Source organism: Corvus moneduloides, chromosome Z, assembly GCF_009650955.1.
Source record: "Corvus moneduloides isolate bCorMon1 chromosome Z, bCorMon1.pri, whole genome shotgun sequence".
Lineage (NCBI taxonomy): Eukaryota > Metazoa > Chordata > Aves > Passeriformes > Corvidae > Corvus > Corvus moneduloides.
In genome coordinates this window covers 39148641-39172621 of record NC_045511.1, presented here as the reverse complement: position 1 = coordinate 39172621, position 23981 = coordinate 39148641, and the positions used below count along the sequence as shown (strand labels likewise).

The 23981-nt window shown below is 37.1% G+C and overlaps 1 protein-coding gene across 6 annotated transcripts in view; it reads left to right on the top strand.

Moving 5' to 3' along the window:
• The window catches only part of NTRK2 (neurotrophic receptor tyrosine kinase 2), a 201040-nt gene that overhangs the window by 76163 nt on the left and 100896 nt on the right, over window positions 1–23981 (top strand). Inside the window, exons 12-14 of one of the 6 annotated variants that reach the window (XM_032096323.1) lie at window positions 2173–2244; window positions 11831–11899; window positions 12773–15862. The exons of 2 other annotated variants lie outside the window; for them this stretch is intronic. In XM_032096323.1, the coding sequence (XP_031952214.1) occupies window positions 2173–2244; window positions 11831–11899; window positions 12773–12810 (179 nt within the window). In that variant the 3' untranslated portion in view covers window positions 12811–15862. Of the gene's footprint in view, window positions 1–2172; window positions 2245–11830; window positions 11900–12772; window positions 15863–23981 lie in introns of those variants that run through there. 3 more of the 6 variants (XM_032096325.1, XM_032096328.1, XM_032096326.1) reach the window with 3 other exon arrangements.

Here is a 23981-nt window from a genome sequence, read left to right as displayed (position 1 = left end):
AAAATAGGGTTGAGTTTGAGAAAATTAAGTTTCTGTCTTTGCAAGGGAAAGGTTGTTTCCATTGCATGGGCAATGATGCTTCTTAATGTGTTTTGGTAGTTTGTTTTCCAGAGCTGCAAGTGAAATTTATATTTTAAAAAATATTAATATGGTTTTTGTCTGCTTTTTTCCTACATTTTTGATACATTTTTCTTCCTTTATTTAGAAATAAGTTCAGTGTAGGCTAAGTAAGCTTGTTACGTGCTCATTAACTAACCTCACTTCCTGAAGTTACATTCGAAATCCTTAGGGGAGTACCAGATCCAGTATTATAATTGCTGCAAGGGAAACAATGCTCCTTTAATGGCAGTGGAAACATTTGTCCCTGTGAAATATCTTTCCTGTTTTGAGAAATATCATAAACAGTCACAAATACAGAAAAATATTTTAATATTTTTTGTTTAGAATCCTGGTAGAGTATTCTCTCAGCCAAGCATTTTCTTTCTGAATACGCTGCCAAAATAGAGGTTTGATGCTTTGTCAAGAAGCAAGCAAGGCTGCTTATCCTTCCTTAAATGCTTCAGTTTTCACAAAGACATCATACTGCTTTACAGTGTCTGCTTTTTAAAAATTAAATTCTGTGACTTTAAAGTGATATTTAAAATCTGTTAACTTGAGTAGAATGAGCTGAATGTATTTGCAGGAGCTAAAATGTTTGGTCCAGTATCATTTTTATGTTGGCTGAAAAATAAAAAATAAAATTCAGGCCATAATCTCTTCCTTCTCCTGCCTTTTAGGAAAATCTGGACAGAGTTCAGAGTTATCATAATAATGTCACGAGCAAGCTGCTGGAGGTCAGCTTTATTGTAGAATATTATGAAATTAATCATGTTTGTTGAACATGATAGATCCAAATTTGCTGTTGGTCAAAATCCCTAATCAAAGAATGTCCACAGTTCACTTTGCTCATTCTACTGACATAATATTTAATATGGCCTAAATCAATTTTTTATATATTCTATTGATTTTATGGTGTTCATAAAATGCTAGTAATAGAAAATCTATTTGTATTGCTGGGGGTTTTTTTATGTTAATGTCATTTCCAAGGAAAAAGTTCTTCAGTGACTCATATGAAATATGTTGGAGGGAGTTTATATGTACATATATATATAAATGTGCAGTTACACAAATTTTCAAGTGGTATGATTTAAGGAAATTATTTAAATTGAGCCTTGCCATTTGGCTGGGATTTACTTTTATATATTTTTTATTTTTAGATGTTACATTGAATTCATAATGTAGGTCCAGGTCTGCTGGCTACAGATCTGCTCCCTTTGCATGTACAGTTAATTTTTTTTCATGTTGCAAAGAATACTCAGCACTGAAATTGCAACTCTTCTATTTATGTTTATGTGATGCCACATGCTGAGGTACCTTGGAGTAGAACAGGAGGAGATGTGGATACCTCTTGTTTAGCTGCGTGGGTACCTCCTGCCTTACAGAAAGCAGCAAGGGAACACCAGGATCTCTGGCGCAGCAGAGGGCAACTTGCAAAAGCTTTAGGCAGCACAGGTTGGTTATAGGTTACTTTCAGTACTGGGAGTGAGGAGAAGGGCCAGGAGCTGAACAAGCTGTTTCGATGTTGAGTAGTAAGGGGTTTGTGTCTACGTGATCCCCAACAAAAGCAAAAGTCCCGGTCAAAACTCATAAACACCAAGCAAAAAATAGCTGCATGCAGTATGGCCAAGCCTTGACTCTGACTTCTGTGCAGACTATTAGTATATCAAGTTTGTCTTTGCAGGCCAAGAATATACACCAAGAAGAATTGGCCAGTGACTGAAGAATATCTCCTTGCTGCTTATCATAAAGCATAATAGTGCATTTTTTCATAAATATTTTTAAGTGATGCACATTTCTATAGCTCTAAAACACACGTGCAAGTTATGTCTGGTAGAGTCCAGTCCAAAAAATACCAACAATGACAGTCTTTCTCATGTTGTAGATGGTTATGTGTGGAAAAACGTGAAAAGAGAACAATCTAAAAGTATCACAATGGATGTTTTCTCTTCTGCAGTGTAGAATGAAAAAGAAAGCAATTGATGAAGAAATATAAATTAGAAAAAGAGTAGCACTGGCAATTGCAAACCAAACCCTTGACATTAGTTGCATTAATGGTAATGCATTCCATTCCAGTTCATGGTGAAGTAAAAGGAGTGGGTCTGGTAGATCAAATATGGCTTTCATTGCAAGACTGCGACAATGAAGGTGAGATAATAAAGCTATTCAGACTAACCTGTAAAGAATGTTGTTATTAAATATACCTGACGAATTTACAGAATTATTTGTTCTTAGAACAATGTCATTATAAAATTCTACATATGTTTCAGTTATTTCCCCAGGATGTATGTATCCAGTTCTGTATATGTGTGTATACATGAATACATACATTTTTGGTTGAAAAAATATCAATGCGGTTCAAAATTGTGAATAATTAATGATGCATGTTAGGTTCCCTTATGAATCTGGGAAATTAATGTCAGGGCTTTGAACAGAACTTGAAAGGGATTTTTTTCTATTTAAATATTGGAAAAATTTGAATGGTCTGAATAACAATGTGAAAATGTAAGTTTCTGTCCTGCTTTGCTCATTACAGATACATTGTGAAGCAACTGTTATGAATCCATTGGTGTAAGCAAACCCAGCTGTATATCTAGGGAGAAGTCACAAATCTTGTGCTTCGACTAGTGTCCTTAGGCTGGTGTGTGTTTTGGGTGGGGTTTCTTTCTTTAAGTTCTTCAACATTTTTTAAATTAATGTCTTATTTTCCAGTCCAGTCAAGAGTAAAATCACAAAAGCTCTCAAGTACCTTTAATGCATTTTTCAGACACAGTGTCAAAAAGTCCTTTGTGTTCCATTCATAGTAATTCATGGCAACACACCTAAATAATTATCATTGGCCAAAGGCCAGACTTCTGGGCCCTACACTAACAAATAGTAGTACAACTATTTTGAGAATTACAAAACCAGTTGCAATAATAGCATGCATCTCACATAACTGACTCACCTCTTCCAATTAACTTCACATAATCAGAAAAAACTTAGTTCTGTATTATCTCTTAAGTGGTCTCTCTGGAGAGTAGGCACAGTGTGTGGTTTGCATATACTGTATAATTTGACTTGGTTCTGGGGTAATGCATAGCAGTCTTAGAGGTTGCCAGTATGCCATCAAGGCAGAGGGGACTAGGGTATGTTCTCTGGCCCATAGGGAAAGGAGTAAATTGTGTCCACAGATTTAAAACTCTCTTCTCCCCCATTCCTCAAATAGGATGGTCCAATATGTACTTGAAAATAATTTTGATGCATACTCTCCTTTGAAATGTGTTGGAACATCTTCTAGGAGAGTGCTGTTTGTCTTAGCCCAAAATGATAACTTACTTTAATATAGATTAAATAATTGTGGATAAAAAAAGAAGGTACACCCCTGCATATTTTTATTTACTGACAAATATGTGCCCTGAGCCTCTTTGTCTTTGAAGTCTTTACGTTAGCACGTGGGCCTAGAAGCAAGTAGGCTTTTACATCCCATTTACACCAAATAGCTTTTGGCTTGTTAACTACTGTTTGGATCTTCTTGTGTGTCTGTTCCACATCTGAATTCACATGATTAGTCAGGTATGGAGGGGTCATTCAAGCTATAGTTTGCAGCAGCCTTGCTCCATATAAGTCTTGAGTGTATTTTCTGGGAGGAGACTGGGGAGATGGGGATGAGATGGGAACCTCATCTTATGAAGGGAAGGCAGGTGTTAGCCCTGTTGCTGGTTGTTTGTGCAGTGGCTGTAGCAGAAGTGGAGACAATCACCTTGCCGATGCTGGCAGCATCGTGGCCAAAGCATTGCTAGGTTCCATGGACTCCTGACCTGCAATTGTTGAGGGCTGGGACCTGTTTAGTTTCTGGAGCCCAGAAGTAGACGTTCTGTTTGCCAGACTGAATAAGAGTCAGGTGCATTGGTATGGCTATTTACTGATTGAAAAGGCAATGTGACTATGAAGACTGAGGACTCTGCTTTTCTTAAATGGTGCCTTTAGGGGGAATTGTCACCAGGGAAAGCATCAATCTCACTTCTTTCAGAAGAAATATTGCTTATTTCAACTGCATTTCAAGCATTTTATTAACCTTAATACATTTACAAGACTGTTCGTTCTGTAGAAAGAGGGAAATTCAGAAGGCTCAGCTCTGCAATGCTACAGCAATAACTGAGCAATAGAACTATTCATTCCTAGTTCTGTCTCTACAAAGGTATATGACAGTAATGTGTTGGAGAGTGGTTTTACTTGACTGGGTAACAGGACAGGACTTTGTTTCACTTGCACAGAGAGGGAAAGGATATTTTTACTCCTGTTTAAACACCTTGGAAATTTCTGTTCCTAGTGTGTCAGTGGTAGCAAAGAGTATTCAGACAGAAATTCAAATTCTTGTAACATATATGGCATACTGTGTGCCAGATGTGGATTAGAAACCCATGCACTCCACTTGCAGGAATAGAGTTTCAAATAAGAGAACAGTCTTAATCACTGATTTGCTAATAGCCTGCTCTGGCAGCTGTGGCAATTACACATGGTATCCATTATAGATTCATGTCTCATTTATTTGATGTTAACTAAATTTATAATTACATAGTATGACTTAGTAAGATTGTTTACTTTTACCTATGAAGTACCTGGGTCTACAGGTGGGTTGTTTTTGGCTGTAATTTAGGTGGAATTAGCATATTAAATGCATGTGATTTGTTGCATCAAAAGGGTTCTGTAAGAGGTAGCATTCATAAATATGAAGAGTAGAAACTTTCCTTTTTTCGAAGACCACTTTCCTTCTCCATTCCTTGGTGGATCCTGTGAAGAATGGTCCTTTGAATGGAGATCCATTTTGTGTCCTTGTAAAACTGAGAACAGAGTGAAACAAAGCAAGGCTAGACTGGAGTAACTGTTTTCACAATGGCTCCAAGTGGCTGTGATTTGGAAGATTCAAATTGCTTCCCTTGGTACTGTTTTGTGCAGTATTTTTCCTTACAAGTATTCTCCATCTTCTGCATTGGGGAGGGATTCCAACATACACTAATATCTAGGGAGAAAGAAAGATTTGTGGAGCCTTGAAATAGGTTCAGGACCTGAGTGCGTATTCTTCAAACTGCCTACAAAATGTGTGAAAAACTTTGAGGTGACTTTTCAGGAATGTAAAACTAGGCCACAAGGTTCATGAGGAAACATCCTGTGCCTTATCCTTCACCTCCTTCAAAGCCCATGTGTTGTGTGGAGGAGGACTAGTCTAGTTAAGGTTCAATGGATGGCAACTTGAAGGTTGTGTCTTTCCTGTTCTGTGACATTGGATTTATGAGATAGCAGCACTTTTTCAGTATTTTGTGTTTTTTCCCTGGTGAAAACCACTGGTGACTGGCCACCAACTGGATGTAGCTCCATCCACCAACACTTTCTGGGCCCAGCCGTCCATCCAGTTTTTAACCCTGAGAAAATTGCACCCACAGTCCTTCTCTCATTCACTAAGTGCATTGTCTTGTCATAGATGTAGACCAGGTTTGTCAAGCAGAACCAGCCTCTCATAAACACATGCTGTGTGGGCCTGATCACCTATTGGACCTACATCTTAATTTTTCTATCAGGAGAGAATTTGTGGGGTGAAATACTTGAGCCAAGATTGTCTCAAAATGGGGCAGTCATCCCTGGTCCTGGACCTAAAAGTCTGCAGAGGATGGAGGAAGAAGGGGTGCACAGAAATGATGTAGTTGGTCTTCATGTAGCATAACAATGGGTCTAGGTGGAATTTGGCTCCTGCTTGCTTGCTGTCAGTCCATTGTCTTGATCACTGACCATACACAGATGAGCTTTTTTAAGGAGGATCATTAATTGCCATGTGGAAATATTTGATTAGTAGTGACTGTAAAGGAAGGCAGTTGAAATTAATGAAGTAAAGAAATCCCACAGTTGTTTTACTAGAGGCACTGGATGATTATGAGATGTATCTTTTAAGATTTCATAGACTCAAAGTAAAATTTCGTAGCAAGGAAGCTGGAGAATTGCTCAGTAACAGCTACGAGGACTGCAATGATCAAAGGTGTTAATATTGTTGTTAGGCAACTGTAAGCAAAATAATCCCATTATAGATGAACATACGTGATACAGTTCCATAACTCCTGTTTTACTGTAGCAAGCAATGTTATTTCCCTAATTTGTATATAAAAACTGGCTTGCCAGGTCTTGTTAAAAGGTCATGTATTGAAAAGATGGAATATTTGGAATTACTCAGGCTAACTGGATGGTAGAGTTGTCTTCAATATTTGGGTAGAGACAGAATGGTTTCAAAGTTGACAGTGATTCTCTTTTTCAAAGGGGTGAGACAATTATGCTGTGTCTTTCAAGTGCTCTGATCTTTTTTCTTGTGGCTGTAAACTGACACTTGTCAAAATTGTAGCTGTGTGGTAACATTTCTGTATTTTATGTACATACCAATGAGTGCCTTAAACATAAATTCTAGGGATGTCATAAGGTAAAGAGCCTTCTTGCCTAACAGTTTTGACTTTCCAAAAGTTTACTTCCTTTTCAAGGAAGCTTGGAGAAAGCATCCCTTCATTTATTGATTGATCTCTCAGGCATACAGTGTTTCATGCAAGTGAAGTGCAAAATAACTCACAGAAATCCATGTTTTAAAATGTGTATGCAGATAGTAATTGCTGTACTCTTTCCTATGAACTGGGTTTCTACTAATGCACATTTTCTGTGGCTCTGGGGGGGAGCTGCTGTTAATTCTGGGTTCTGTTTCAGTTTCTGAACAGTTGTTTATTCACATTCTCTCTTTCTTACTTTAACTGTCCCTGAATTAGAAGCTCTGCAAAATATACGTACTTACTGTCTCTGAGCAGTGGTGGTTTGAGCTTCAGCTCTTAATGTCCTTGACTCTCACTAATCAGTAGAAAGCAGAACAACTGCAGCATGAGCGACAGTACAGTAAAAGGAAACTTCTGTTGGATATTGTGCTGGAAATCATGAGGGTAATGACTCTCACTGAGAAAGATACAATATTTTCTCCTTAAGAGTGCAGAGCACAAATGTTTTGGTTTCTGCTCCCTGCTTGGAAAATGAGCATATCTTCCAATTCATCATCCTGGGAAATAAAATCAAAACTCCAAATCAAACTAAGGAAAAACAGATTAAGACATAAAATGATCCTTGTTAGCAGTGTGGAGGACTGTTAACCCAAAATGTAGTTGGTCTCTAAAATGGTGAGCAAAAAGGTCCAGTTTTACCATCTCTTAGCTCTAACTTCTTTTACACTGAGAACGGCTTTATGAGGTTCTATACTTAAGTATATATAATTCTGTTTGACTGCCATTCTCATTTCATGAACTTGTAGATTAATGAAACAAACCATTAAATAGTTTGAATACTGGCTGCAATACTGATGTTGATGACTCTGATTTTATTACGCCTATTTGGAAATCTAATACAGGTGGAAGCATCCATAAAATTACATACTATGCATCCTTATCTGTGGAGCATAAATTTAAACATTAGAGGAAGAGATAGTGACAGTAGAAAAGAAATCTTTATGAGATACTGGATATTTTGAAGAATTGTAGAGAAGAACAAAAACTTTTTAGTTTTGGGTTACTGTAAATAGTCCTGACTTTAACATGGTACTTTATTGTGTGCTGCCTTCCTGTTGTAAGCAACTGGAGCATGTAAGAGGGTGAAAACTCCTTATCTTGATGTAAAACTTCATGGGTCAGACTATTTAGTCTCTTCTGATCCTAGTTTTCCCATTTACTAAGTAAATTTAGTTTATGGGAAATTTGGATCAGAAAATAGAGACTAATGTGGAATTCAGATACAGAATTTTCTGTGAATCCCTGGCCTCTGATAAGTTGATTTGTTTGTCTTCTATACATGCTTTTATCCTCAGGTAAAAAAAGGAGCAATTACGTTTGTCACTGGAGCTCTTAATTATATTAATTAAAAATATGGTCTTAGCACTTCATGAGGTAAAAACAATGTTTAGAAAGAAAAAAATGGTAGTGAATGTTTATGGTTTTGAAACAAAAGGAGTATTGAGCATGGTGCATGCAAAACCTGCAAAATCCTAAGAAAAGGTATGGATTTCTTCAGAGTACTTTATCTTCTGCTGCTGTGTAGGCACTTCTCTGTAAGACAAGACATTATTCTTCTTTGTGCAACAAAAAATCTGCAGAAACCCATCCAGGAGCCTCTTCTTGCTTTCCAATAAAAATTAGGTGACATTTTGTCCTGATTTTGCCACAACATTAGCCATCACTGCTGTTCGAAGCAGTGACTCAGATCCAAGAAACAAATAAACCTAGGAATAAATGGTTTTGTTTTCTTTCCTTCTTGAAGCAAGAAACCGACAAATTTTATAAGAATACTTTCTTAGGTAATGCAAATACATCTTACGTTTGCCTTCCTCCCTTCCAGTCATCAGTTTGAGCTTTTTCCATATAAATCACCGTTCATTTAAAAAGAATAAGGAGATACATGCCATGTATGCTCAATTTTCTCCACACTGGAAGAAGTAAAAATGTAAATTGATTTTTGATTCGAGATGCTTTGTTTGGATCAAGGCCACAAACAATATTCTGAATAAACCTCATACAAACCTTACGCAATATTAGAATAAACCTTATGCGCTTGATGAAGAGAGAAGATGGAATGAGACTTAACATCACAGAAGTTTCAGTCGTTCAGCACTTCTTTTGCTTTTACTTTCCCATGATTGGTTTAGATACATGGTCTCCAAATTTATGCAACTCATATGTAGAGACATAATTGGCAAGGGAGTATATAAAACTTAGTTTTGTCGTCAGTTAAGTCATCACTGTGGGAAACTTTTATTTAATGACAGAGTGTAGGTCAGGTTGGTAATGACCAAGAAAGTCTGACTTCAGACCTCCAGTTTATGTACAACTCATTGAAATATATTATTTCAAATCCTGTTGGAACAAAAAGGATTTTAGACAACTAAAATTTAGCATCTTGCTTTGTGAAAAAAGTTCAGAAGATGACCATCATATAATGTTTTTCCTTCCTGGATGACTTAGATGATGCTTTGTAGGGAACATAACCAGTGAGAAGAATTATGATTGAAATTGTTGGGACAGGTAGAAATTGAGTCTGTGAATGTGTGACTATTGCAAGAACAGTGATTTTCCCAAATATGGCAATTAGATGTTATGATGCTGTTGACTGCTCAGTTTTTTGTTGTGTGCTGGTTGAAGAAGGAATAATATCGGCTTCTTTATGTATAAAAAGGATCATGTTTATGAAAGGCTCTTCTTTCAAAATCAGTTCAGTAGGTATAAAGGTAGGGGGTTTGCTATTACGCTTTCTGTTTTATGCTTTCCTCTCTAATGAAAAGGAACTGCTGGTTGGTGACATTTTATCCAACTCCCAATCAGAGTAAAGTCTTAGAACATTACAGATCATCCAGTACCTGAGATACAGGTCTGCAAAGTTCATGAGATAGTCAGCTGTGGTACTTCTAGAAAGTAGGATTAAAAAAAGTCCTCACTGGTGGCTGAACCAGATCTTTACTAATAAGATAATTCAAACTAGACTTTCTATTAAGCAGTTAGGCTTAAATATGATGTTCCCAAAATAGTGTACTCCAGATTCTTTATGATGTTTGTTTAAAGACTAATAATTAATGCAGGGCTGATTTCAAAGCTCTTTGAATGAAGAGCTGCTATTGGAAATAAAGTTATCACCAGGTTACATTTTAAACTACTTATTATTTTCTTTACTGTCTTGGACAAATTTGCATTTCAGAGAGACGGATACATATTGTTCCTTTAAAGGATGAATGAAGTTCTGTCATTCCTTGTACAGGGAAGATGAATAGCTTTTTTCTGTCTTCCACTTTCATTTTAAGGGGTTTTTTTATTCTTTAGTGTACTTTTCTCTGCAAGTCTGAGTGGCAGCTTATATAACAGCAGTGTTCTTTTAAAAGTAATATTAAACTCAGAATCGAGTGCCTCAGCAGCATCAAGCCAAAATGAGGCTTTGCCTCAACCTGCCTGACTCCATTTGAACTTTGAGAAGCCAGATGGGGAGCTCACAGTTAGGATATGAGAAATCATCTTCTAAATATCTACTGCCCATAATATTTTGCCTTTGTTAGCTCAATGTATCCAAATAGTCAGAGATCCAGTGTACAAATGAAGTTCTGTTTTTCTGAAACACTTCTGTTCAGTTTCTGCATTTTTATATTTCAATCCTGTTTCCTTGCTCCATTGTCCCCCTCTGCCCCACTCCCCACAATTATTTTCTATTCATGTATCCTTTTCATTTCTGTGCACTGCACCTGGTTTCTTTCCATGTTTCAGTGATTAAAGTTAATAGACTCCTGTATTTTTTTCACCTTTTTCTTTCTTCCAACTTTTTTCTTTCTTTCTTTTTTTTGGACTCCTTTCTGTTAACCATTTTTTTTTTTAAATGGTGTTTTTATTGTGGTTAATTCTTCTGCCTTCAATAGGACTTGCAGAACTCTCTTGTGGACTTCTTGACTCCTGTAGACTGCTCAGTCGTAGGTCTGAGGTTTCTTCCATAATGGTTGTTTTAGATGGCACTGTTAACTACCAGGGTTACTAATATACATGCAAATGCAACTAAGAATATAGAGCAATAGAATCACTTTGGTTGAAAAATATCCCTAAGATCATCAAGTCCAACCATTAACCTCACATTACCAAGCCCACCACTAAACTGTGTCCCTAAGCACCTGGTGGTTTACCAGAACACATCAGCTTGCCTTCCTTAAAATAGTTGTGCCACCTTCCCTCTGCCTGCTCCCCATCATGACTTACCATCTCAAGTTTGCAGGAGTTGTAAGCAGATCTGTTTTGTACCTGTATTTTGCCTGTGTACTGTACACTAAGTGGTAGTTCATTAGTTGACAACTTCTCAAATTAAAATTCAGAGGTGACTTAAAACACATCAATGTGATTTCACTGTGACTGCAGCAGACCAGGTAAGAAATAAACTAAAAGTTTAAAAAGCTTTCCCTTGCAATGGTTTGCTCTGATGTTAAAAGTGTGGTATAAATGTGTGTTTTTATGTAAATACATGTACATGTCCTTTGTCTTAAGTTGCCAAGAACATATGCAATCTCCCATATTTAAGAAAACAAAATTACAGAAGAGGCCTGAATGACGTAGGAATTTCAAGAGGAAAGTAGCAACCATGCAGTAGCTTTCAGTTGTAGACTATCAAAAACCCTGATGCTATTCTTCTTTTCTAACCTATAACTTCTAAACATCCTTCTGATAATTGCTTACTGTTCTGAAATGAGGCTCTCTTCAACTGATGCTATATTTTTATCTGTGAATTAGCAGATCCCTTTGGGTCTTTTTGACACCTTACACTAGACCTTAATAACTGTTTCAAAGAAAAGGCATTTTGCCAGACGTTTCTGGAAATGTGGGATGGCACAAAGCTTGCAAGTTCAGCTTCTGTATGTGTGACTACCTGCTTCCAAGGTAGAAACAAGAAAATTCAATGTAAATGAATTAGTCATTGTTACTAACAGTCAAATTCAACTTCTCTTGAAACAGATAGTGTAAGTCCCATTCATTGAAAGCAAATCAAGATTTGGCTCTGAATTGTTTAGATTTCTGTGGAATATGGATAAGCTTTCAGTCTTTACAAACATTGAGAACTTACTAAAACAAGATTTAAAAAAACAACAAAACCAGACAAAAACTACTACTGAAGTTTACATTTGCTGACTAATATTACAACTCTCACATGTGTTTTTTTCAAATGTCATTAGAACAAGTAATGGTGGCTGTCAACAATGATGTACATAATAACTCAACTGCATCAGATAACAACAGACTCGGTAAGGCAATGCTGTTCTAGGAAGTATTTCTGCCATAAAGTCAGCTAGTTGAATTCCACACAGGGCCCCACATAGTCTTTTAAAAAAATTCTTAGCCAGTCAGGTAAGGTTTGGGGGATACGTTTTTCCTTCATCTCAGAGCAGAACTGGGGATTTTTATGTATTTCAGTGTGCCGTCATATTTAGTTGTTGATTTTTAAGTTCCAGTTGATATTTAAAAACAATTAATTTCAAGATAATTGAGTAATATTTCCCCCAGCTCCACTTTTTTCTGCCATTACAGAGGCAGTTAATTACATTAAGGGCAGCAACCTGTTCAAAGCAGGCAGAAAGGATGATGTGCACAGAGGTAAGGTGTTAAACAAAAGATACAGAGGATCCTGGTGTTGTACTTAGAGTAACTCTGTGGCATAGCAGGGTACCCTTCATTTAGTTGGTGTACCAGACTAAAGGGAGAGAACTTGACTGTGCACATTGGGCTTGTTCACCATAAACCTTGCTACAAGGCAGAACACGTGGCTGAGGTTTTTCTAAGCCATACAAAGTACAGTACCTTGTTGGAGAATTGTAGACTTACTGCTTTACAGCTCAGTCTGAGTGTTCTGACATGTTAAAGACAAATGGATAGCACACCATATACCTTTTTAGTTAACAAATAAAATCTTTAGCCACAAGATAGAGATAATGTTGCCATTTTCATAAATTCATGTACAGTTTTTATGCAACATTTTATGTTTATGTTTATGCTTTAAATGCTTTTTATGTGTATGTGTTTGATTGTCAAGTATTCATTTGTGTTTGGTCTTTTGTATTAATTTTTCTTTGACTTTTTTTTTAAGCATGATTTCTCACATTTTATTTTGTTTCTTTTAGGTTTTGTTTTATTTCATAAGATCCCACTGGATGGGTAAATGAAATAAGGAAAAGATGAGAGAGGGGCTGTTGAGCTTGTGGAATCTGTATGCTGCACTGTAGGGAGTGGACAGTGTTCTTGCCCAGTGAAGTGCCACCTCCCTTGGATTTCTCTTTTAAACATTGGTTATGTTTGGAGAACTATAGAAGTACATTCAAATCAGTAGCTGTTTTTCCAAGAGCAGGGAAAAGTGAAGCCCTGAGGCAGCTAAAAACACTCAAGAAAGTCCAGAAATAAGCTACCACACTCTATCCTATTGCCTTGTCCTCACTGTGTCTTCCAAAATGAATTGAGATGCAATTTCATTTTACTGTTTCCTCTGTCAATTTTTTTTGTTTGAACTTAACTGGAAAGATGTTGTTTTTATAAATAATATTTATCAAAGGTGAACTGCAAAGCTGCTTTTATTTTATTGAATTAATGCCTCTGCAAAACTTCTACAATGCTTAATTTGTGTGTGTGAGCTCACTGATTTCAGTGGAAATGCTCGCATCCTTAAAGTTAAGTTCTTGTATATTTGCAGGATATGGCCTTAACTCCTGAAGCAGTAAATTGCAGAGCTGACCCTGCAAATCTTATTTTGTATGTAGTTCCGCTGACTTTACCAGGAGGATGGGGAGTCTAAGCCGTATACAGAAAGGTGGTAATGCTGTTTGGTGTATTTGGGTATTGAACCAGTACCATCATTTAGACATTCAGTTAGGTTGTGCTTATTCAAGATAGTCCCTGAGTTTAGATAAGCGTGCAAATCTGTAGTAGGCCAGATAGCTGATTCTGAGCCAAGAGCAAGAATAACAGCAGTATGTGGCTGGTCCTTCAGACCACAGACTTAGAAGCTTGTTTAACTGTCCATATTTAACTATGAAGTATGCTTCAGAATGTGCTTCACTATACTTCAGAGAAGAGTCTACTGTAACAAGTAAAGCTAAATGAAGGCATATTGGAAGAGCAGGACTGCATTTAGATATAGTACTAGAAATTAATTTTCATTTGATTTATGTATCAAATCCTGAGGGTCTTCTTTGGTCTTTTCAGTTTAGGGAATTGTAAGAAGTATGAAGTTTCAGGGGGTTTTTTAACTGAGAGTTAGCTTCAAACACTAGCAGTGAAAGACTGAGGTAGATGCTTATGTTTCTGTGTATTCTGGTTAAATTTTTGAGATATGGTTTGACTTTAATTCCTTACAATTATGTTTAGTAAAAAACAAGAGATGGTATTATTTTGTCCCTCCTGTATTTGCTTTTCATTGTTACCTCTTTTTAATTTCAGATATTTTCACTCTTCCATTGTAACAATATTGCCTTTTACTGCAGTCTCTGACAGCCATACGCCCTCCCTCTCTTTCTACAATACTGTCTTGACTCTTTTGTTCTGTTTCTGTGTATTTACTTGCTTTTTGCCTTTTAAGACTCTTAATCCTTCAACTTTTTCCTTGTGTTCTCTTGAGTCTCTTACATCCAAGTTCTTTATTCCTGCTGTGCTCAAGTTTCAGAAATATCCATATTAGTCAAGAAATGTGTCCACATCTGCATTCTTCTAGGCCTATGTAGGGAGATATTTCCTTTCCCTTTCCACTGTTTAGGGAAGGGGAGATGCAGTTGCTAAAAATCTGTCCCAAAGATGTATTCTGCTTCCCACATTAAAGAAGAGGACAGAGCTGGAAGTCTACTGATGACCTAGGAATCGTGTTGTCTTTGTCGCCCTGCACATACTGTGGTGATTTGGGGAGGGATGGCAGCAATTAAGGATATCTATCATAGTTCCTGTTTGAAGTTAGATGTCATCAAGTGTTCTGTTGTTCCTCAGAAATATAATTAGGAATGTCTGCCTTTTTTCCTCCCTAAGTCTGTGTGAACATAGTCTTATTTTCCAGAGATCTTAACTTTCTCTTCTGCTTACTGAATCACTGTTAACTTCCTTTTAATTATTTTATTCTCAGACTTCTTGCTTATCCATGCATCTGTCCTCCTGTTGAAATAATATCTGATGTCACAGAACATGTTCTAAACCAGTAGAGAATCATCTAGCAGCACTATTTGAACTAAAGTCAGTGGACTTACATCAAACATATGTTGGATCATGAGCAGAGCTTGACCCAGTAGCCCAAATTCCAGTTTGGAGTTTTGCTGGGACAAAGTTAGCATATTTCAGTTATGTGTTCACAATTTATTGCCAAATAAATGAGGTGCGAATCTGAACCCTTTTCTTTTGGCAGGGAAAAAGCAAACTTGCAAAGCTGGAATTTGGCAGTTGATTTTTGAAATATTTAATTTTAAAAGGTAGTTCTTTCTGATTCATAATATTTATATGCATAAATATGCACAGTTATTGATTGGGGATTTTACATAATTTTTTTGTAATTTATTTTGTAGCACTTTGCAGTTCATCTTTTTCAGATTGAGGCAGGTTTGACCTTCAAGTGTTTCAGAATGTACTGACACAGTATTTTGGATTTTATGTAATCATGGAGGTAACTTTAATAAACAACAACTGATCTATGCACCACTGAAATATATATATATTTTTATATCTGTATTGTAGAATATACTTCTTACGTATTTTGTACTACATTATGTTAGCCAGACAGTGCATTATTACTTGATGCAGATATTCATAGAACATTATGGATTACAGCACGTGATTTGTTACTAATAATGTCTTAGCACAGATGTTTAATGCTTGATGGAAAAAGACTGCGTGTTCCTAAAATGGTTTCTCTTCAGTATGTGGACAGAACCTCTTAAAGCTAAGGGAGCTAAACTTTTAACATGGAAATTATGATACCCACTAGCTTCTGTCTTTCAGCTTGATTGTAAGTGACATTGCTTGTAACTATAGAGATTCTGATCTGCCCAAATGGTGTTGGTTTACAAAGGGCTCACTTAATTACAAATTCTTGACCTCCTTAAAATAAAGTGAGACTGAAACTAAGAATCATACAGGAACCATTAACATGGTAAAAGTTGATGAACATCCAGGATTTGACATTAAAAAGCTTTTATATTGTTTCACTGAGCAATAAAAAAGGCTATGAAATGTCTAAAGACAGAGTTGCTGGGTTTTTTTTTGCTGTGCCAGACATGAAACTAAAATAAAAGCATATTTCTAATGTTCTGCTAGAAGGGGTTTATTTGTATTAGAATTTATTTTAAATAGACATATAATATACTCAGAGACATATTGAGATAAGCTGTCAAGCAGTTTGACGGGCAGATTAGTTGGGGGCCTGGAGAGGAAGCACTGCTGGGGGTGTTTCGGTGCGAGGCAAGTCATGTCATCCAGTCTGTTAAATAAACCTGTTTCTGTTGAATTTGGTGGAAGTTTGACCAATGGCCAGGTCTATGTTGCAAAGAAGCACATCGTTCCCAGGCAGAGCTCAGAGCTGTGCTTGCTGCAGCTGCCTGTCATGAAAGGTGAAGTGGTAGCAGTTGCAAAGTCTGTTCCTGAAGAAAGGTGTCTAGGGACCATCTCTTTTTTAATGGGAGTCATGGAAGCTCACAGGCAGGGCAGACTGAGGCTGCTATGAGACATTTTCATGGCAACATGTGTCTTGAGTACCCTAACCTGTGAAAGGCGGTCTTCATCCTTTCCAATGCCTTTGTCTACCAGCTGGATTTGTCCCAGGCCGCAGTGAAGAAAAGAATGCATTTCAGTGGGAGCAAGATCAAGATCCTTGGGAACAGCAGACAGTGCCAAGAAAACCTGTGGAAAGCTAGTTGAAAACAATTTTACTTCAAATAGTTCTTGTGGGAATTGCTTTTTCTTTTTTGACTGTCGGCAGAAGCACAAAAAATCAATTTTTTTCCTAAGAAAGCCATTCCCTAAGCCTGGTTTTCCAAAAACTATAAAACTTACAGAATTTTGCCGTGTGGAAATGACCAGTACACTTCCAAGTGGCTCTTTAAACAGCAGCCTTCGTACAAAGTGTGTCAATCCCTTTACTCAGCCGTCCATGTTGAGTTGGCAATTAATCATCACCATGAAGACCATCACTTTATTTGCATCTATTTAAATGCTTAAAAACTTGCAAATGGTTTGTAAAGTTGGAAGCTATTATCTGACAGATAAAAAAATCACACTTTCTGAGCTCTTTTTAATTCAGCCATCCTTTTCCAGTTAATAATAATAATAATAAATTATTATTATTAATAATAATATCTTATTATTTGAAATAATGCAAAAGTTATTAGTGGACTGAGGAGCTAAGTATTGTGTTCTTGTTTATTTCAAAAGAAAACCCCAAAAGCTTAGTAAAGGTTTTTAGTCTTTTCTTCTCCATCATTCTCTCTCGCTTCTTCTCTTCCTTCCAATTTTCAGTGGTTCTGTTTTCTGCTCTTCAGAGAGCTCAGTGTCCTCCTTTGTGACTTTTGGTGAGCTCTCTTCTTCATAGGGCACAAATGTGCAGGCTCTTGGAATATCTTTTTGATATTCCAGGGACTTTTGATATGCCAAAGGACTTTGGCATCATTATGTGATGGTGTAAAGTATTCCAGATTATGATGTAGGTCCATGTTGTGGCAGATTTTTGTCATCTGATCTCCAGAGCAAGAGTTTGTGGGTGGTTGGAAGTATTGAGTATGAATACAACATTATAGGGTGCACAGAGAATGCTGGTGCTGTGTATTTCACGTGTCACAGCCCATTTCATTGTCCCACTTCCACAGGAATGTGTATCCCCAAACTTTTGAAGCTGGCTTCCATTTGTTCTGTTTTTCTTTTGTTCATACAAATTAAATGTGCTCTGAAGATAGGAAATGATGCATTGATTGGAAATAAATATAGCTGTCCAGTTCCATAAGCATGTATGTGAATGAACTTGTGGAACATGGTATTGTCTTTTAATCAACCTCAAGATTAACTGGTTGACTTAGTTTCATCCAAAAACAAGCAATAGATCGGAAGGGCCCATATTAGAATGTGTATTGTTTTGGTATGGACATGGTATGTCCTTCTAATTTTAATAGCAACCTTCCATGACTAGCTATATTTTTGCAGCTGCAAGGATAAGCATGTGTCCTGGCCTGGAGCAGAGTTGCAGGCAGCATAGAGCCAAACTGCTTTCATTTTGAAGAGGACCATTCCCCTATAGTCTCTAGAGGCAGCAAGTCACAGCAGTGTTACTAAGTATATTATGCCTTAGTATAGGAGGAAACTTGTCTCCTTTCATACATATTTTCACTGTTATTTTGTTCCTCAGCTGTAATGATGAGAAGAACCAAAATTTCAGGGAACTACCTGATATTTAAGCAAGCAAAGGGTAAAGTCATGGCTTTCTTATGATGGCTTTGATTTTTCTTTGGTGCAAGCAGAATAGGGCTCTCCTGTCAGGCGTGTCTACCAAACAGGAAGGAAACCTTGATTTTTTTTTCCTGAGGTTTTTTTTTAACACAGCTATTTCATTGGTATTACTGGCTTTACTGGTGTGAGAGCAGAATTGGGCTGCCACACCACTGCACAAACCCAAGACCTGAGTTTGGGCAAACACACTTTAAATGTCTTTCACTGCCATTCAGAGCTCTCTGTTCCTGGGTCTTTGTTTTAGTATTTCAGGCTCAGTTTAAAAACAGGAAGATACACCTTGATATTCAGTTGATATCAAGGTATAGAACTTCAGCATTCTTTCCTAAAATACTTTTCTCACACATGGAAAAAAGTAACATTCTAGATTATGGCGCAAAATTGCCTTCTACGATGGCATCACATCATGGAAGCTGAGTAGTGGGACAGGAGGCAATGGGCACAAACTGATGCACAGGAAGTTCCAACTGGACGTGAGGAAGAATTTCTTTACTGTGTGGGTGACCAAACACTGGCACAGGTTGCCCAGAGAGGTTGTGGAGTCTCCCTCGAGGGAGATATTCAAGAACTGCCTGGACACAATGCTGTGCCATGTACTCTGGGATGACCTGGCTTGAGCAGGGAGGTTGGACCAGAGGACCCACTATGGTCCCTTTCAACCTGACCCATTCTTTGATTCTGTGGTTAAAAAATTGCTTGCTGTGATCTGTCAGCAAGCTGTGAGTCTTTTCTCCCACTCTTACCTCTAATTCTTGTTGAAACTGTTTCATGTTTCTCGTAAGTAACAGACAGCCATTGTTTTTATTCCCAAATGCTACCATAATAGTTTGGACAATCTCTAAAAAATGTATTAGATGAACTGACTTTTAACAGGCCAATAAAGTTCTACAATTTCATATCATTGTGTCTTTGACTACCTGTAAATTGATCACAACCTGCATTTCATTAGTAACAGTGCAGTGCATTGAAAAATACGTCAGCCTTGGAGTTCCTCACCTATTCCTGGTGTTCTAAAAGTGCTATTGTTGTCTTTGTGTTCCGATATAAAGGTGAGATTCAACTCCTTAATTATATTTTTATAGCGTCTTTAATTGGTTATTCTATTTATAAAGCACCCCCCCAACTGTTTGCAGTAGTTTTATTTCTATTTAATTTAATTTAAATGTGTGTATCTGTAACATGCACATTCAATCAAATGTGTGTGTATTCAGGTCAAATAACTACATGTTAAGTTGTTGGCTATAAGACCCAAAGTTTTATATGCCAGGCCATGCTTCCTCTACTCAGAACTTAACATAAAAAAAGTGGGTTGGTTAAATACTCAAGTAAGCTTGGTGATTTTCCAGACTATGTTGAGGAAACATCAGTGCTGTGATTTGAAGGGTATGTTTTGCTTTGGAACTTCTGTTTGCTGGCCCAGACTATCTGGATTTCTTGACAGACCTAATGAAATGGAATACACAAGAATGTTGAAATGGTTGTATCACAGTTTATGTCCAAGTTTTTATCTTTTTTTGCTTTTTACTAGGGCATGTCATATTTTCCCATTAATGTGACTGCTGTATTTGGACTACAGCAGATTACATGTTCATTTTCTTGCTTCTGAAATGTTTTGTCAAGTTTTTGTCCTCTGGGATCTTACCAGATCTCTGAGTATTGTACCAAATCTGCTTTGTATACCCATAGGCGGTTTTGAAATTTTTCACCTATTTGAACAGTTTTGGTGTTATGTAGTTTATTTCACATATAAGCTTTTTTATCATCATCCATGTAAAATATGTTTTTGGAACTAATTGATGTATTTTCAGTATCTAGAAGAAACAGCCTCAGTATAAAGGTCAGTTCTTTTTCTAGGAAGAGCTTTCAATAAGACAACTACTAGAGGTACATTCTGATGTTGATTAAGCTGGTAGATACAATTATTTTAAAGAAAGTATTCAAACAATATAAAATGTTAGAAGCTTGAAAATGCTAAGTAGAAGAACGCGCTGAGATTGTGATGTGTTTGATATTTTTTTTAGTAGTAACAAGCTTGCCATTGAAATACTGTAATATAAGGCTTTCAGACTCAGTAGACCAAGAAGTTATTATCTAGGGAGAAGAATCAAAAATGAAGCTGAATAAAGGCAAAGGTGAAAATAGCCATTTACTCTGCCTGGGAAATTAGGAAGTCAACACTGTAAGAAATAAAAAAGTCTTAATATTCTTGATAATCCAAATTAGTGTAAAACTGCAAACAAGGATTGATTTTTAATGAACATGAATTACAACTTAACAGTATTGTTGTAGAAGTCTTTATTTGTTCTTTTATGTGAGAAACAAAAGGATACAACATGTATTGGATATTTGTATCTTGAGATATTGAAATTTCCATATACTTCGATCATTAAAATTCTTCAAGAATAAAAAGCTAATTTCATAGGTTAGTTTATGATTCTGTTACTATTTTGAAACTAAATGAATTCAAAGATCACTTTTCAGTTTGAATAATTGATGTTTCTTCCTTTCTTATGTTAGTAATCAGGCTCTAAAGCAAAAATACAGAGCACATAGTAAGCATTCTTTGTGTATTGCAGTTTCATGAGAAATTTGCAAAAAGTTACAAAATACTGTTTGGTGATATATATATATATAGTCTTTCATTTATACTGAAAGAACTTTTGGCAATGTGTTTTTACCTATTAAAAGCAAATACACTGCAGTTTTCTAAAATAAGTGTGATTAAAAAGAATAGAAAGGTGTATTTGAAAGAAAAATGGAAAATGATTTGAAGTTCTTGCTCTGGTAATTTAAAAATTCAATTTAAAGCATGCTTGTTTGTATTATTTATGCAATTTGCTTTTCTACTGTAGTTTTCAATTCATACTTTATTCATATTAAGACATTTTCTGATGCCATTATTTTGTCTTCAGTTGTCATTGTAGCAAACTTCAGATCTAGTTCCCTAGTAATTCTAATTCCCTAATACATTGTGACTGTAATCAGTTAAATCCCAAATAGCGTCTCATAATAAGTTAGAATATGATTGTAGCAGTGCCTTTCACACCTACATTTACTCTTGCCGCATAGAAGTGCTGTGCTATTCACACGTTCAGAAGGAGGAAAGTATTTAACTGGCTGCTCTAGCCACAACACCTTCCCAAGACAGCTGATATACAGAACAAAAATGTGCAAGTGTGTGTTGGGAACCACATATTGATGATAGTGTGGCCTGGGGGAGGGAGGCATGCACCACCACAACCACAGATTGCAGTTCCTTGATAACACCTTGTAGCTCATGTTAGATACTAGAAGTCAGAGAGCAGAAGGTGATGAAACTCCAGATGGGCAATTGTCTGTGCATTTTCTTGATGACTAGTGTGTTCCACTGAAGAGTCACCGTGTTTTCCCCTTGAAGGGTTTTAGCAAAATTTCAGTGTCTACAGCATTGAAGTAGATGATGCCTCGGGAATGGATGCGTCATCCGTGCCTCTGGGAACAAGATCCAAGAAAACAGTTAGTTCTATATAAACCTTTGTCTGAGGGCTGGGTAATGTTTCTTTCATTTCTTTCTCAACGCATGCTGAGTATTTATGATGTCTTTACCTCCAGGAGATATAGAGCACAGACCAACACTGCTGCCTAAACCAGAATCTCCCTTTCCTTTTCTAAAGATGCATGCCATGCAATCAATTTTAATGTTTCCTTATGAGACCTAGCATGATGCTGAGGTCAGAGATTATAAATTAGCTCACACTTTTCATCCCCAGATGTCTCAGGTCAATAGGGCTAGCCATGTCATAGATTCCTGGTGCACTTTGTTCTGTGTAATCAGTGCATAGTCATAAAAAGTTTTTAAAGTCTTAAAAATCCTAGGAAAATTCCAAGGGCGCTATGTACCTATACATATTAACTATCAGAATTAGAACTAAATGTGAAACCTTGGTAGGTCTATGCTTTGTAGAAGAAAACATTTACATAATACTCCCATTTTCATTCAGATTCAAAACTCTGTCTTGCTGTAATTACAAGACAGAACTCAAAAGTATCAAAGAATATCAGTGTTGGATTCCTCCTGGGAAGCCGTGCTCATTGATTTTTCCATAAATGTCAGGGGATTAGATAATCTAGGAAGTCAGTTTCTCTCTTAGTTTTATCTTCTGTGAGCCAAAAGTAATCTATTCGCAATCTAAGATACTACCCATATGTTGTAATGTAATTGTCTGTCTGAAATCTGTCTTCGGGTACCAAGTAGCCCGTTGATAGATATCTCAGTGTCGACAGTAATTGTGAAGGCTTCTGCACACTGTGTTATTACTAGTTGCTTAGGTGTATAGTTCTTAAATATATTAAATGTTTTTAAAATACAACCTGAATCATCAACTCTGCATTTGTTTGCTTATGAGAGTATGGATCAAAGTCAGGTAAGTTGACTGTGATTTGCCTAAGCATTTCCTTTCTCCAGGCGTTTGAGGTACAGTTTTTTAAGCCGAACATGCTAAGACCAGCCTTCTACTTTCTGTGTGGTACAACAAGTTACCTTTTCCCATATATTGGCATTGGGAGTTGGCATACTCTCTTTCCAGGTAAAGAATCACAGTATCAGACTTCATCAATGTCTCAAAAAAAGTGTGAAGGGCCACATGCCTTTTCAAGAGGAAGGTAAAGATTTATCATAACTGCTTTTTCTTTCTAATGAAGATGCCAAGTTTCCATCACTTGCTGCAGCTTCACATTTCGATGGAATCCAAATGTATATATAACCCTGTTGCTGTTGAGCTCAACTATGCTGGGACCTAGGTGAAGTTGTTACCTGTCATTAGGAGGTGGTGGTATGGCCTCTGGAATCAGTTGTTCCTAACTGCAAGGCTCTAACATTTTTTGCTCCTGGGTTCTGGTCTGAACATGGTGAGAGCAGCTGTAAGCACTAGCAATAGGTAGATAGCCCACATGATAGCAGTTTGATCAGTGATTGACAGGGGACAGCTAGGAAAGGGCAACCTTTGGCAGAGGAAGAAGAGAGGCTGGAGATTGATGGCAGAGAGACTGAGTTACCTTGTGATCAACCAAATCACAAGGAGTTTGATTGTCTCTAAGATGGGAGTGGAAATTTCAAAAACCATTTTTTTCCATTTGGTGATATGCAGGCTTCACTTCAGGTTCCATAAATCAGACTACTATGAGATTTATTTGTTTAATACAGAGTATAAATGTAAGTGTAACTCCGCGTTCATGAGGTTTTCCACCTGCATGTTACAGGATGTAAAGGGTCTGTGCCAATGCTTGTCTGGTTCCACTAGAACCCTGGCCCTGACCCCAGACAGAGCACAGCACTGTATTCCACTGTAAAACAAATCAGAGGTGTTAATTCATCTGAGATTTTTGTCATCGCTGCAGTTATAGATGGGAGAAGTAGTGCATGTGCAGTGGTCCTGTCTGAAGGCACACCTTGCTCTTACTCAAGTTATGTTACCTGTTTCAGGATTCTAGGGAGGCCTGCTAGAGTACCACATTAAACTGTCCCCGAGTAATGTGTAACTGCGTTCTTTAGCATCCCTGAAACGTTTTGTAATTGCTGCCTACACATCACAATTGCAGGTACAGAGCTTGTGCAGCCTGATTCTCCCATGTCCTCCTTTCATGTCATTTCTGTTTATACCAGAAGCTATAAAATACTGACAGATCTGTCTGCCCAGCAGTGAATGTATCTGCATGGGATGCAAAACTACAAGGTACACAAAATCAGTAGGGGCTGAGAAAAGTATGAGTCAGATCCTTTAACCAATTCACATCAGCTAAGAGACTAACTTAAAAAGTCATTCATAAGTACTACTACTTCCTACTATTTGGGAATGGCAAATTTTAAAGCTTGAAATTCCCTGTCTGTTAACA